The 10,273-nt window shown below is 44.2% G+C and overlaps 1 protein-coding gene across 2 annotated transcripts in view; it reads right to left on the bottom strand.

The window, feature by feature from the left end:
- The window catches only part of SLC7A9 (solute carrier family 7 member 9), a 25,495-nt gene extending 20,173 nt beyond the window's left edge, over positions 1 to 5,322 (bottom strand). The window contains exons 1-2 of one of the 2 annotated variants that reach the window (XM_019505604.1): positions 5,104 to 5,322; positions 2,280 to 2,400 (exon numbers count right to left, since the gene is read on the bottom strand). In XM_019505604.1, coding sequence (XP_019361149.1) covers positions 2,280 to 2,378 — 99 coding nt within the window. In that variant the 5' untranslated portion in view covers positions 2,379 to 2,400; positions 5,104 to 5,322. The remainder of the gene's footprint in view (positions 1 to 2,279; positions 2,401 to 5,103) is intronic. The other variant, XM_019505603.1, reaches the window with a different exon arrangement.
- Positions 5,323 to 10,273: the final 4,951 nt, after the last annotated feature.

Genomic DNA, 10,273 nt, shown 5'->3' with positions numbered 1-10,273 from the left:
GGGGGGGGGGGGGGGGCTGAGCATAGCCAGACTGGCACACTGGGGAGGTGTTAAACCTCCTCCCCACCTCCAGGGGATCCCAGACAGCGTCTGCCTGGTTGGGGCGAAGCATCCCCTAACTGTCTTTTCCCCTATTCCCTGCTCAAGTGGAGGGGTTGGGGGCATGGGCAGATGCAAGCTAGGCTGGCAGCCTGAGGCAGAAGAGTGGGAAGAGGGGTTTAAACCACCTCTGTCCCCACCTCTGTGCGAACCCTGGGCTGGGGTGTGCCCCCTTCTGCTCAAGTGGGGGGGGAGGGGCAAAACCCTGGCAGGGACTGCCCTACCCCTCCTTACCAGGGTCCCCCGTGGGCCAGGAATGGGGTTTAAATCCCCCCATACACCTGTCAGCATGGTGGCCTAGGTTGGCAGGGAGTGGGAGATAAGTCTGGCAGGGGCAGTCTTCCCCTTCCCTCCCCTCCCAGACAGACCTGGTCTGGGGTCCCATGCAGGCCAGGGAGGGGGATTTAAAGCCCCCCCTTCCCTTGGCATTAGCATGCTGGGCCTGGCCACACTCCCTCTGCTCGAGTCTTGGAGGGCTACTCTCCTCCCTTCCTTTTGACAGTGGCTGGGAGGCAAACTCTTGTACCCCACAACTTTTGGTCTGGGCCACTGCAGGCATGTGGCTACATTTCTGGAATTGGATGTGAATTTCTGTTTACCTGCTTTCTGGTTCACTCTGTGCGATTTAGACTAACCTGCAAGATTGTATTGATTCAGCCTCTGGCTTTTCAGCTGTCTGTATGTAGCCCATGGGACTCAAATGCTGTTGAAATTTTATCCAACATTCCTAGTTGTGTACAACTCAATAAATTTTAAGTTGTTACTTGATTAGCATTGTCTGACATAAATCTGACACAATCTCTCCATGAAATACTTTTACAGCAGTGGTGCTTAACCTTTCCAGCCCCATAGATCCTGCATGCATGGTTTGTCTTTAGCCCTTACTTAGCATGGGCTCAGTTTGCAGGTGTGATCTGGCACAATCCTTTGCACCAGATCTGGCTGCAGCCTAACCACACATACTGGCATGATGTAGCATGCAGGGGCTTGTCATCCAAACCATAGGCACTGAGTACACGAGAGTCTGAGGGCCCTGGCCCCCCTTAGGGTTGGATGACCACCTGTCGCTAGTTGGGCAAGACAGTCCTGAAATGGGAACATCAAGTCCTGGTCTCAGGCTGCACGACTTCAGGACAGCATTTGTCCCAGATTCCCAGTATTGTACAGGGATCTGGGTTTTCTGTTCACCATGGAAAAATGCACAAAATGGTCGGTTTCCTGCAGGCTGGCAGAATTCCAGCCTGCAACGGCCTGTGGGGAGTGGGATGCAGGGGGTGCCGTGTGTATGTACACACATGCATGTGGCCAAGAGTACATCTCCAGGTAGTGGTAGAAAGCAGCTCCCCCAGCTGCCTGCAGGCAAGCCTACAGAAAGAGAGGCACATTGAGGACCCCACAGTGAGGGAAGGAGTGGGGAAGGGGCTGGACCTAGGGGTGCTGCCCAGCCAAGGTAGTGTATGTGTCCTGAGGCGGGGAATGAGATAAAGCCACAGGTGGCTCCTTGAGGGACCAAGGGGGTGGGGGTGGCAGGTGGCTCCCTGCCGCTACACCCACTGCCGGGGGGGGGGGGGGCCTTCCCCCCGCTCCCCCCCCTGCGGGGGGGGGGGGGGCCTTCCCCCCGCTCCCCCCCCTGCGGGGGGGGGGGGGGCCTTCCCCCCGCTCCCCCCCCTGCGGGGGGGGGGGGGGCAAAAGGGGGCCCGTGCCTTCCAGATTTATGTACATGGCAGGGGTGGATGCAGCTGTCTGTTCTGGCCTTGGGGCTCCCTGACCTCCTGTTTTCCCCCCAGAGCACCGTGCTGCCATGGTGAGACACCCCCTGCCCACCTGGAAGCAGCAGGGTTGGGGATACAGAATTGTGCCACCTGATGCTGCCAGGCAGGCAGGGGATGCTTTGCCATGATGGCATAACTGGTATGGAGCTCCCCCCCAAGCAAAAATAAAAGTTGGCACCTGTGATCACAGATCTGGAAATCTGGTGGCAGGGATCAATGGCACTGTTAACTGCCATGGTTCTGTAAGCTACTGCTCCCTTGCTACCAAATTTCTAGTCCTGTGGGGAGACCAACAGGCTGCATGAAGCAGCTCTGGAGGCAAGAGGTTGAATGCCACTGTTCTGTAGCAATGCTAAACATAGCAGAAATGCAATACTAATAAGGTATTTAGTGTAAAATTTTTCTTGCCTCTTGTTGTAGATTTGTAGTTTTGGGTTTACTCTTCTGAAGTGATAGTTCATCTCCTCCATTAGCTTCTGTTCTTTTCCTTAAATTTTTTTCATCCATTTGGTTGATCTAATGTTAGAATCTTTCTAGGTATGAAAACGGAGGTTAACTTCCTTTTTTTTTTCCTTTTATATGAAATCAGATGAATCCTAAAATGTGAATAAAATGTTGCACAAATAGTCAATTAACTTTTGTTATAACAATAAAAAGTGATGTCCTCTCATCACTAAAGAGTTTCAGAAGGGTAGCTGAGTAGTGTGCAAAGGCACGTACATTTGTATACCTCCTTTTCAGTTGCAGTAAAAGCTCTGTTATCTGGCATCCCCCAGGAACAGGGAATGCTGGATAACAAAATATGCTGGTTAATTGAGCAAACCTGGCCGCCACTTCTGGGATGTCCCTCTGCCCCTCTGGCATTGCCGCCCCTCCTGCTGTATTGCTGTGCCTCCTGTGGGCCCCACAGGTCCTGCTCAGCCCCCCACAGCCTGTTACGCCCCCCGGTCATGGGGGCTCAGCAGCGCAGGATGCTTTGCCCCGAGCCATGGGGGCTTGGAGAAATCGGAAGTGCCTTGGTGGGCACTTCAAGTTTCACTTTATCTTACAAGCCGGCATGCCGGTTAGTGGAGCATGGCAGCTTATAAGGTGCTGGATAACAGAACTTTTACTGTACTTACTATTTGTTCAAGAATCATGGTGGGTCACAATGGGACTTTGAATGCTAATGTATTATTTGTCATAACTTTGAAAATCATTTTACAATATAAATAAGGATAAGTTGGGAACATTTGCATTATACTATGAATTAGGGCTGTGCAAAGCTTCGGCTGCTGATTCGATTCAGAGGTGATTCGGTCTGATTCAGTGGCTGAATCTCTGAATCCAAATCTAATCAAGGGGACCAATTAAAAAGTCTGAATCAACTCAAAGCTCTCCAAATCTTTCGGTGAGTTGGGCAGTCCCTGCCCGCTGCAGCAGGGAGCTGGACCCAGACTCCAAGCTAGTAAGTAGGGGGTGGGGGATGTGACCATGGGAGGCCCCTGCCAGGCCCCATCCCCTGCCCGTTCCCCCAACCCTCCCATGGCTGCCCTGTCCACCCCAGCTCCTAGGCCTGTAAGAAAAAAAAACAAACCCCGAACTCACTGGCTCCTGCGGTGGCCTCAGGGCTTTTAGGGGCTCATGGAGGAGCACCCCCATGTGCCATGGGGCAGTGAGAAGCAGCGGGGATTGCTCCCCTGTCAGGCAGGAGCTGGTGAGTCAAGGCTTTTTTTGTTCGTTTGAGGTTTTTTTAAAGGCTGGAGCTGGGGAGAGTTGGGGGGTGGGTCTGGGAGAGCGGGGGGGGCAGGGGGCTCGTGGCAGAGCTCCCACACAGCAGGGGGCAGCGGGGATCACCCCTCTGCCTGGCAGCAGCCGGTGAGTGCAGGCTTTTTTAAAGAGCCGGGAGCTGGGGCAAGCGGGGATGGGGCCTATGTGATTTAGCAGCAGCTGAATCTCCGAATCGGATTTGCCCGAATCAGTTGAGACAGTGATTTGAATCACCGGATTGAATCACTGTCCCCCAAATTGGCTGAATCCAAAGCAAATACTAGCCACTTTGCACAGGCCTACTATGAATATGTGATGTGCTAGATAAGATTTAAGTATTATTCTGAAGTTATCAGGAACTCTGCTAATCTTTCATTTAAATACTAAACAATCCTTAGCAAAAAACACATAAAGATTCTTCTTAGTTAATTGAAAAACAAAGGCTGGTCTTAACCTGCGTATAAAATTCTGGCTTTCATATTTATTTTACTTAAAAACAGTTAACCATGTATAAAACTGTCTTGCCAAATGCAGCTATTCAGAAATAAGAGTTGACTTTAGGATCCTGGTTTTATATTTTCCAAGTATAGTTTTTATTTGCATAAAAAAATCTCCATTAGATAATTTACTTGCATTAAACACTGCCATTATTCTTGCTTAAGTAACTTCTTAGTTCTATTTAAATATGATTTTGTAAATCTGCATCATATATTATTTTGTAAATTAAAATTGACATGTACTAATAATATAAGTTAAAAGTTACTACTAAAATTCTAAAGACCCACTTCAGAAATTGATGCTTTCCTGAACTGGAACTGAGACCAGCAAACTTAATCCTCTCGTTAACTTTATGAATGCTTTATTAAAACTTTATTAATGCTTTATTAATTTAGTGCTGTTTATTTTCCAGAACATTTAATTCATATATTATCAAGTGGTGAAGCAAGTTGAAGCTTACACTTGATGCTCTTTAACAATCCTCACTCACACAAAATTTCCCTCTGACCTTGGCTCTGAATTTCTTAGAACAAAATTTTGAAAGAATCACAGTTTTGTGTATTATAAATTAATAGATTGGTTGCTTGTTGTTTCATTTCAGTGGCCAACCTATTATGTCAATTTAGCTGGTTGCTACTAATACAAATTGAATGGATGGTGCTTTAAATCCTCAAAGTATTAATTCCAGCATTAAAAATTTCAGATCACTAATCCTCAAAAGATGATGGTGCAAATCTAAACAATTCATCTAAATAAAAAAAAAGCTAAATATTGGCAATAGTGACAATATCTTAAGATATATCTTTGGCTATAAACTTATTTTTTTAAAAGCTCAAAATATTCATCATGGATCCAAATAAAGATTCAGACTTCAATGTATGAGGACCACAATTTTATTACAATTCTCTGCCTAACCTTTTACTTGAGAAGTTTTATTTAAATATTAATTTAAAGCATTATATTTTAACATTGCTTTTGCACTTACCTTATGTCTATTTGTATGTCATAAATCTGGCCACACAGCTTTTGGACTAGTGTGTTTCTTCACCTCTCCAGTTAGATTTATCAAAAGTTAGTCAGCTGGGAATGTCTGTGTTTCAGTCCTGATTATTCAAAGAGGAAGAAGCTTAAGTACAGAGGTTATAAAAGGTAATTATTAAACACATTTGTAGCCAAGAAGCTTTGAGATACGAATCCAAGGTAAACCAACAGCCCATTTAGTTTATCTGTAAAAATGTTTTTGGTTTTATCCATTTATATGAATAAACTGTTTCTATTAATGTTTGGCCAGCATCTGAGTATCTTATTATGCAGTGAGAGTGACCTGAGACTCCATTAAATTAAGAATTTGTTATGATTGTAAATGTGTTAAGGTCTTTCTAATTCATAAACAAATATAAAGAAGTACCTTGGAAATGAGCATTTTTATTATTATGACCATCAGTTGTTTAGTAAACTGAAAAGCATTTCCAGATGCTAACACCCCATAGCAAGTGTTTATTTTATCTTTAAAAGATAAGGGAGTATGAATTTGACTCTGACCTAGAGAGTATTTCAGAAAAAGTATAATAGTAGTCATTTCCAACATAAAAAAAAAGACAAAACCATGATTTCAGTTGCCTTCATCCATTAACATGAAATTAAAAGGTACCTTTTCAAGACATTTTTAACTTGGAACATCCTGACTTTCTAAGACTACAAACTAAATTGGCTACATATCATTCTAGAGTTCTTTGGTGAAAAAATCTCTCAGCCTTAATGCTATATTTATGAAGAAACCTAGAAATCTCCTTAGGTTTAAAAATATATTTAAGAATTGCTTAGTAAGAGGAGTTTCTGCACATTATATTATCTGGACAACTCAACATTCAAGACAATTTCAAATTTAAGGAGACCTCCCGATCATGAGATTCTACACATGGAAAGTTACAAATTTGTGTCTTGTACAATGTCACGATTGGAGGTTATCTTAAATTTGTCCCCACCACTACTGCAGCAGGGAAAGCAGTGGCATATGGACAGGCAGGCAGCCTGACCTGTGCCCCTTGTCCTCTGACCCCTCCCCACCTGCCTCCCCTGCCACTCGCCTCGCCTCTCCTCTCCACAGTGTCCGCCACAGCGTCCACAATGCTGTAAGTCTGGCTCCAGCTCAGACCATAAAGTACCTGGAGGCCTTGGCTTTGGCGAGACAGCAGTGCTGGCCCCGGCCCTGCAACAGCAGTGACAGCTCCAGTCCCAGACCTGGCCTCAGCCTCATTTCTCTTTTGATGCCACACAATAAAATATTAAAACTTAACTGTGGGAGACATCTAGTATGTCAGGTTTGGATCAAGAGACAGACAGCTTGAGTCATCCTGGATGTATGTTCAGTGTCTATGGTCTGCTGCTGATTAGTGGCCATCTACCGTAACCACTGACTTGCTGACTGAGTTTAATAGTTGTTTCCTCGTATATAAAACAGCTATAATATTAACCTGCCTTCCAGGGTTGTTCTTGGCAGTTCATTGTTTTAAGATGCTCTGACCTCATGAAGTGAATTACAATTTGACCAGTAGTGCTTGTCTTTGTCAATTAAGGATGAAGCACCCAAATAATGGAAGAGAGAGGATTCTGGTAATGTGCTGTCCATGAGCAAGATAGCAATGGTGTAGTAATGCCTAATGTGAAATTCCCTAGCTGTTGTAGAAAGAGTACTTCTGTCTCATCCTCATGAATGGATGTGATCAAGGAGCTTAAATTCCAAGGACCTTCTGAAGCAGAAGCTCTAAGATGAGTATAATCCAGTCTGAACAGAAGTTGGCTGCAGATTTTGAAATTTAGAAGTATGCTCAGCATGATTATACAGATTATTTTTTTTAGTTTTAATCCGTAAATTAGTAGCAACAGTCCTGTTTATATAGCATTGCTATTAATAACTGGTAATAAAAAGTTAATATTTGTTAGGGTTGGTATTTACTGCTTGATAATAGTGCATTGATAGTGCAATAGTGCAATATTGCCATTGATCCTGATGTCACCCCTAGCACAGGCAGCCGAAGACAAGACCCGTCTAAGAAAGCCCTGGGGTAGCCCGTCCGCTGCACCTGCCCAACGCTCTGCAGGGCCTTGAGGTCGTTCTCCGACTTCTCGTACTGCTTGGTGAGCTCCTTCAGCTGCTCACGCACTGCAGGGGGTAACACAGGGGTCCGTTACTTTGGATCGATGACAATATTCTAATGTTGTAACAACTGTTCCAACCCACAGATTTTAGTTGGGCCTTGAACGATAAGTATTTCAAAAAGGAATTTTATGTCCTTGCCTTATCACTGAAGCGGACTATGTAATTTTAACAGGAATGGTGTGTTATTTGTACTTTCTCCTTTCTTTGAGTGATAATTTTCTTGTCATTTAAGAACAAGAGCTTGCTTTAAGAAGTTACTATAAGGACTGGGGTTTAAGGATTGTTTTTTGTGTATTCTATTTCTGGTGCATATGAATGCTGCACGTGTGAGACCAGAATATTTTTGAATAGCAGTGTCCCCTAGGTCCACATTTGTGCCCTGCCTGTCCTGTAGTAACTGACAGATGAAGATGTAAAGGATGGGGAAAGCTATTTCTGCTTTCCATTTCTTTTTTTATTGCCTTTGGCTACAAGATGAAACATCTTTATCTCTGCTAACTGCAACTTTTTTGTTAGTTCCTAGTTATAGCTAGTGTAGTTACTTTTGGCATAATAGTTAAGAATAAACTAGGATATAGCATAGGTCTCGAGTCTGGAAGGGGCTCTTGTACCAGACCCCTCTGGACATTGCAACTGTGAAGTCACCAAGGTTTAAGACATCTTCCTGCAAGGCAACTTTTCATATTACTAATATATGCTCTGAATCACCTCTTCTCTGAAGAGGTACATATCCCATGCCTGTTTCTCTGCTCCTGGCTTTCAAACACACCCCTAACTTTCTGAAGCAAACTCCCCACTGTTTAACAGACATAAAGCAGGTTGCAATCTTGCCTTACCAGAAAATGCAAAACCTGTCACTATCTCTGCTGCTATGACAAATAGACGCTGCCCACAATAAACTCATCAGAATCCATGAATCCTACACATGCCTTTCCCAAAGTGTGGTGTATTGGATCCACTGCACCAAATGCTCTCATGGTAACTATGTGGATGAAAGTAGATCAACTGCTCACGAGAACAAATTCTCACAGAATGAATATAAAGGAGAGAGAGAGACAAACACTAGTAGGAATGGATTTTTCACAGAACAGCCACTCCTTTTCTGACCTCACTGTCCTTGTGCTCAAGGGAAATTTACGGAGCACCTTCAAAAAGCAAGCCCTAGAGCAAGAATTCATAAGCTGTCTGAACACTAAGAACAAAGGACTGAACACCTATAATTGACTTTATGGCATACTATAATCTACATAATCCCTGAACATTTTTTTCCATTGCAGGTGATAATGATCCTCTTCCCTTTTCTCAAAGGTCTCAATATTCCACTAATCAAGCTGTCTTTTCTTGATAATTGCTTGTCTTTTGTACTCTTGGGGTTTTCTGTCTTTCCCAGTTTCACAGCCCAGCACTCTTTTAAATCATTACTGTGCCTGCTGCTTCCCTCAGACCTGATAAAGAATATTTCACATCTTGTCTGTCTCAACCATGCAGTTGGACCAGTAAAAGATCACCCACAAAATCCTTGCCTCTTGCATATTTCCTAGACCATCATGGCTGCAAAGTCACTCTGACGCTAAACATGGAAGATATTGAAAGCTGCCACTTAAAATGGAGTGTGTGTAACCTTAAAAAAAAAAGCCAGACTACACAGTGATACCTTCTTCCTGAGCTTTTACAAAAAAACATCCCAAGGGGACTCATTTGCAACCCTCTAGCACACAATTCCATATATGTGACACAACTCTGTAGGAAAACCTCACAGAAATGGAGAACCTATTCTCTTCACCTAACGTACTCCAAAAAGGATCAACTTAAACAGGACAATACAAAATTATACTACTAAACTAAAAGATATTAACCTGGAAACATACCTGGCTGCTGTGCAGCGGACTAACATACAACCAGAAATACCTGATGACAGCCATCCAATACGAGAAGAAAAAGTGGAATCAGCTATCACAGCAGAAGCCACCGCACAGGTAGTGGTCTAGTAATGCAGGAGAGAATTGGAACAAGTTCCAATAATCGTTCTTTCTCCAATACTGTTCCATACTTTTAATATCTTGATTCCTTACCACTGCAGCCAAACTCCTATGACAGCTGAGAGAGTTTATAATAGAACACTTACAAGGGCCATCTTAACACAGAAGTGTAGTTGAAGGTGAATTTTATGATGCTTAGAATTATAAAATCACTGGAAAATTCAGTAAGATCTGAGACCTCTGAAATAGTAGTAGGAGTGGTGCCAGTCAGGGTTGAGATTTACTTGCAGACCTGTGTGTGGAAATATACACAATTCTGTGCTACTGGCCACTCCTTCAGGAAAATAAAAGTAAATTGAAGTAATATAAAAATAAAGATAGAGCCTCTCCCATGTAGCAAATTTTAGATCCTCTTTCCTCCTAGCCCAGATACTGTAAACATGTACTTTTCCAACCATTGTAAGCATAAGCTCTATTGTAAATTTAAACCTAAAAGTCTCTTGACAGTCTATAGATTTGATTTTATTTCTCAGTGAAGAATCCAGTGGGGAGGTAGTTTCATAGTTGGTAGGGTCAGAAGGGACCTGAGCAAATCATCAAGTCCGACCCCCTGCCATGGCAGGAAAGAGTACTGGGGTCAAATGACCCCAGCAAGGTGTTCATCCAGCCTCCTCTTAAAGACCCCCAGGGTAGGAGCCAGCACCACTTTGCTTGGAAGTTGGTTCCAGATCCTAGCCACCCTGACCGTGAAGTAGTGTCTCCTGATGTCTAGTCTGAATCTACCCTCTGCCAGCTTGTGACCTTTATTTCTAGTCACTCCTGGTAGTCCTCAGGGGAACAGGGACTCCCCCAATGCCTGCTGGTTCCCTCTGACTAGTTTGTAACAGGCCACTAGATCTCCCCTCAGCCTTCTCTTGTGGAGGCTGAACAGGTTCAGGTCCCGTAGCCTCTCCTCGTAGGGCCTGCCCTGCTGCCCCCTGATCATGCAAGTGGCCCTCCTCTGGACCCTCTCCATG

The sequence above is a fragment of the Gavialis gangeticus genome, unplaced genomic scaffold (assembly GCF_001723915.1).
Source record: "Gavialis gangeticus isolate Ggan-Ray unplaced genomic scaffold, GavGan_comp1, whole genome shotgun sequence".
Taxonomy (NCBI): Eukaryota; Metazoa; Chordata; order Crocodylia; family Gavialidae; genus Gavialis; species Gavialis gangeticus.
Note: the sequence above shows the minus strand (reverse complement) of the source record. Positions and strands in the feature narration are given on the sequence as shown.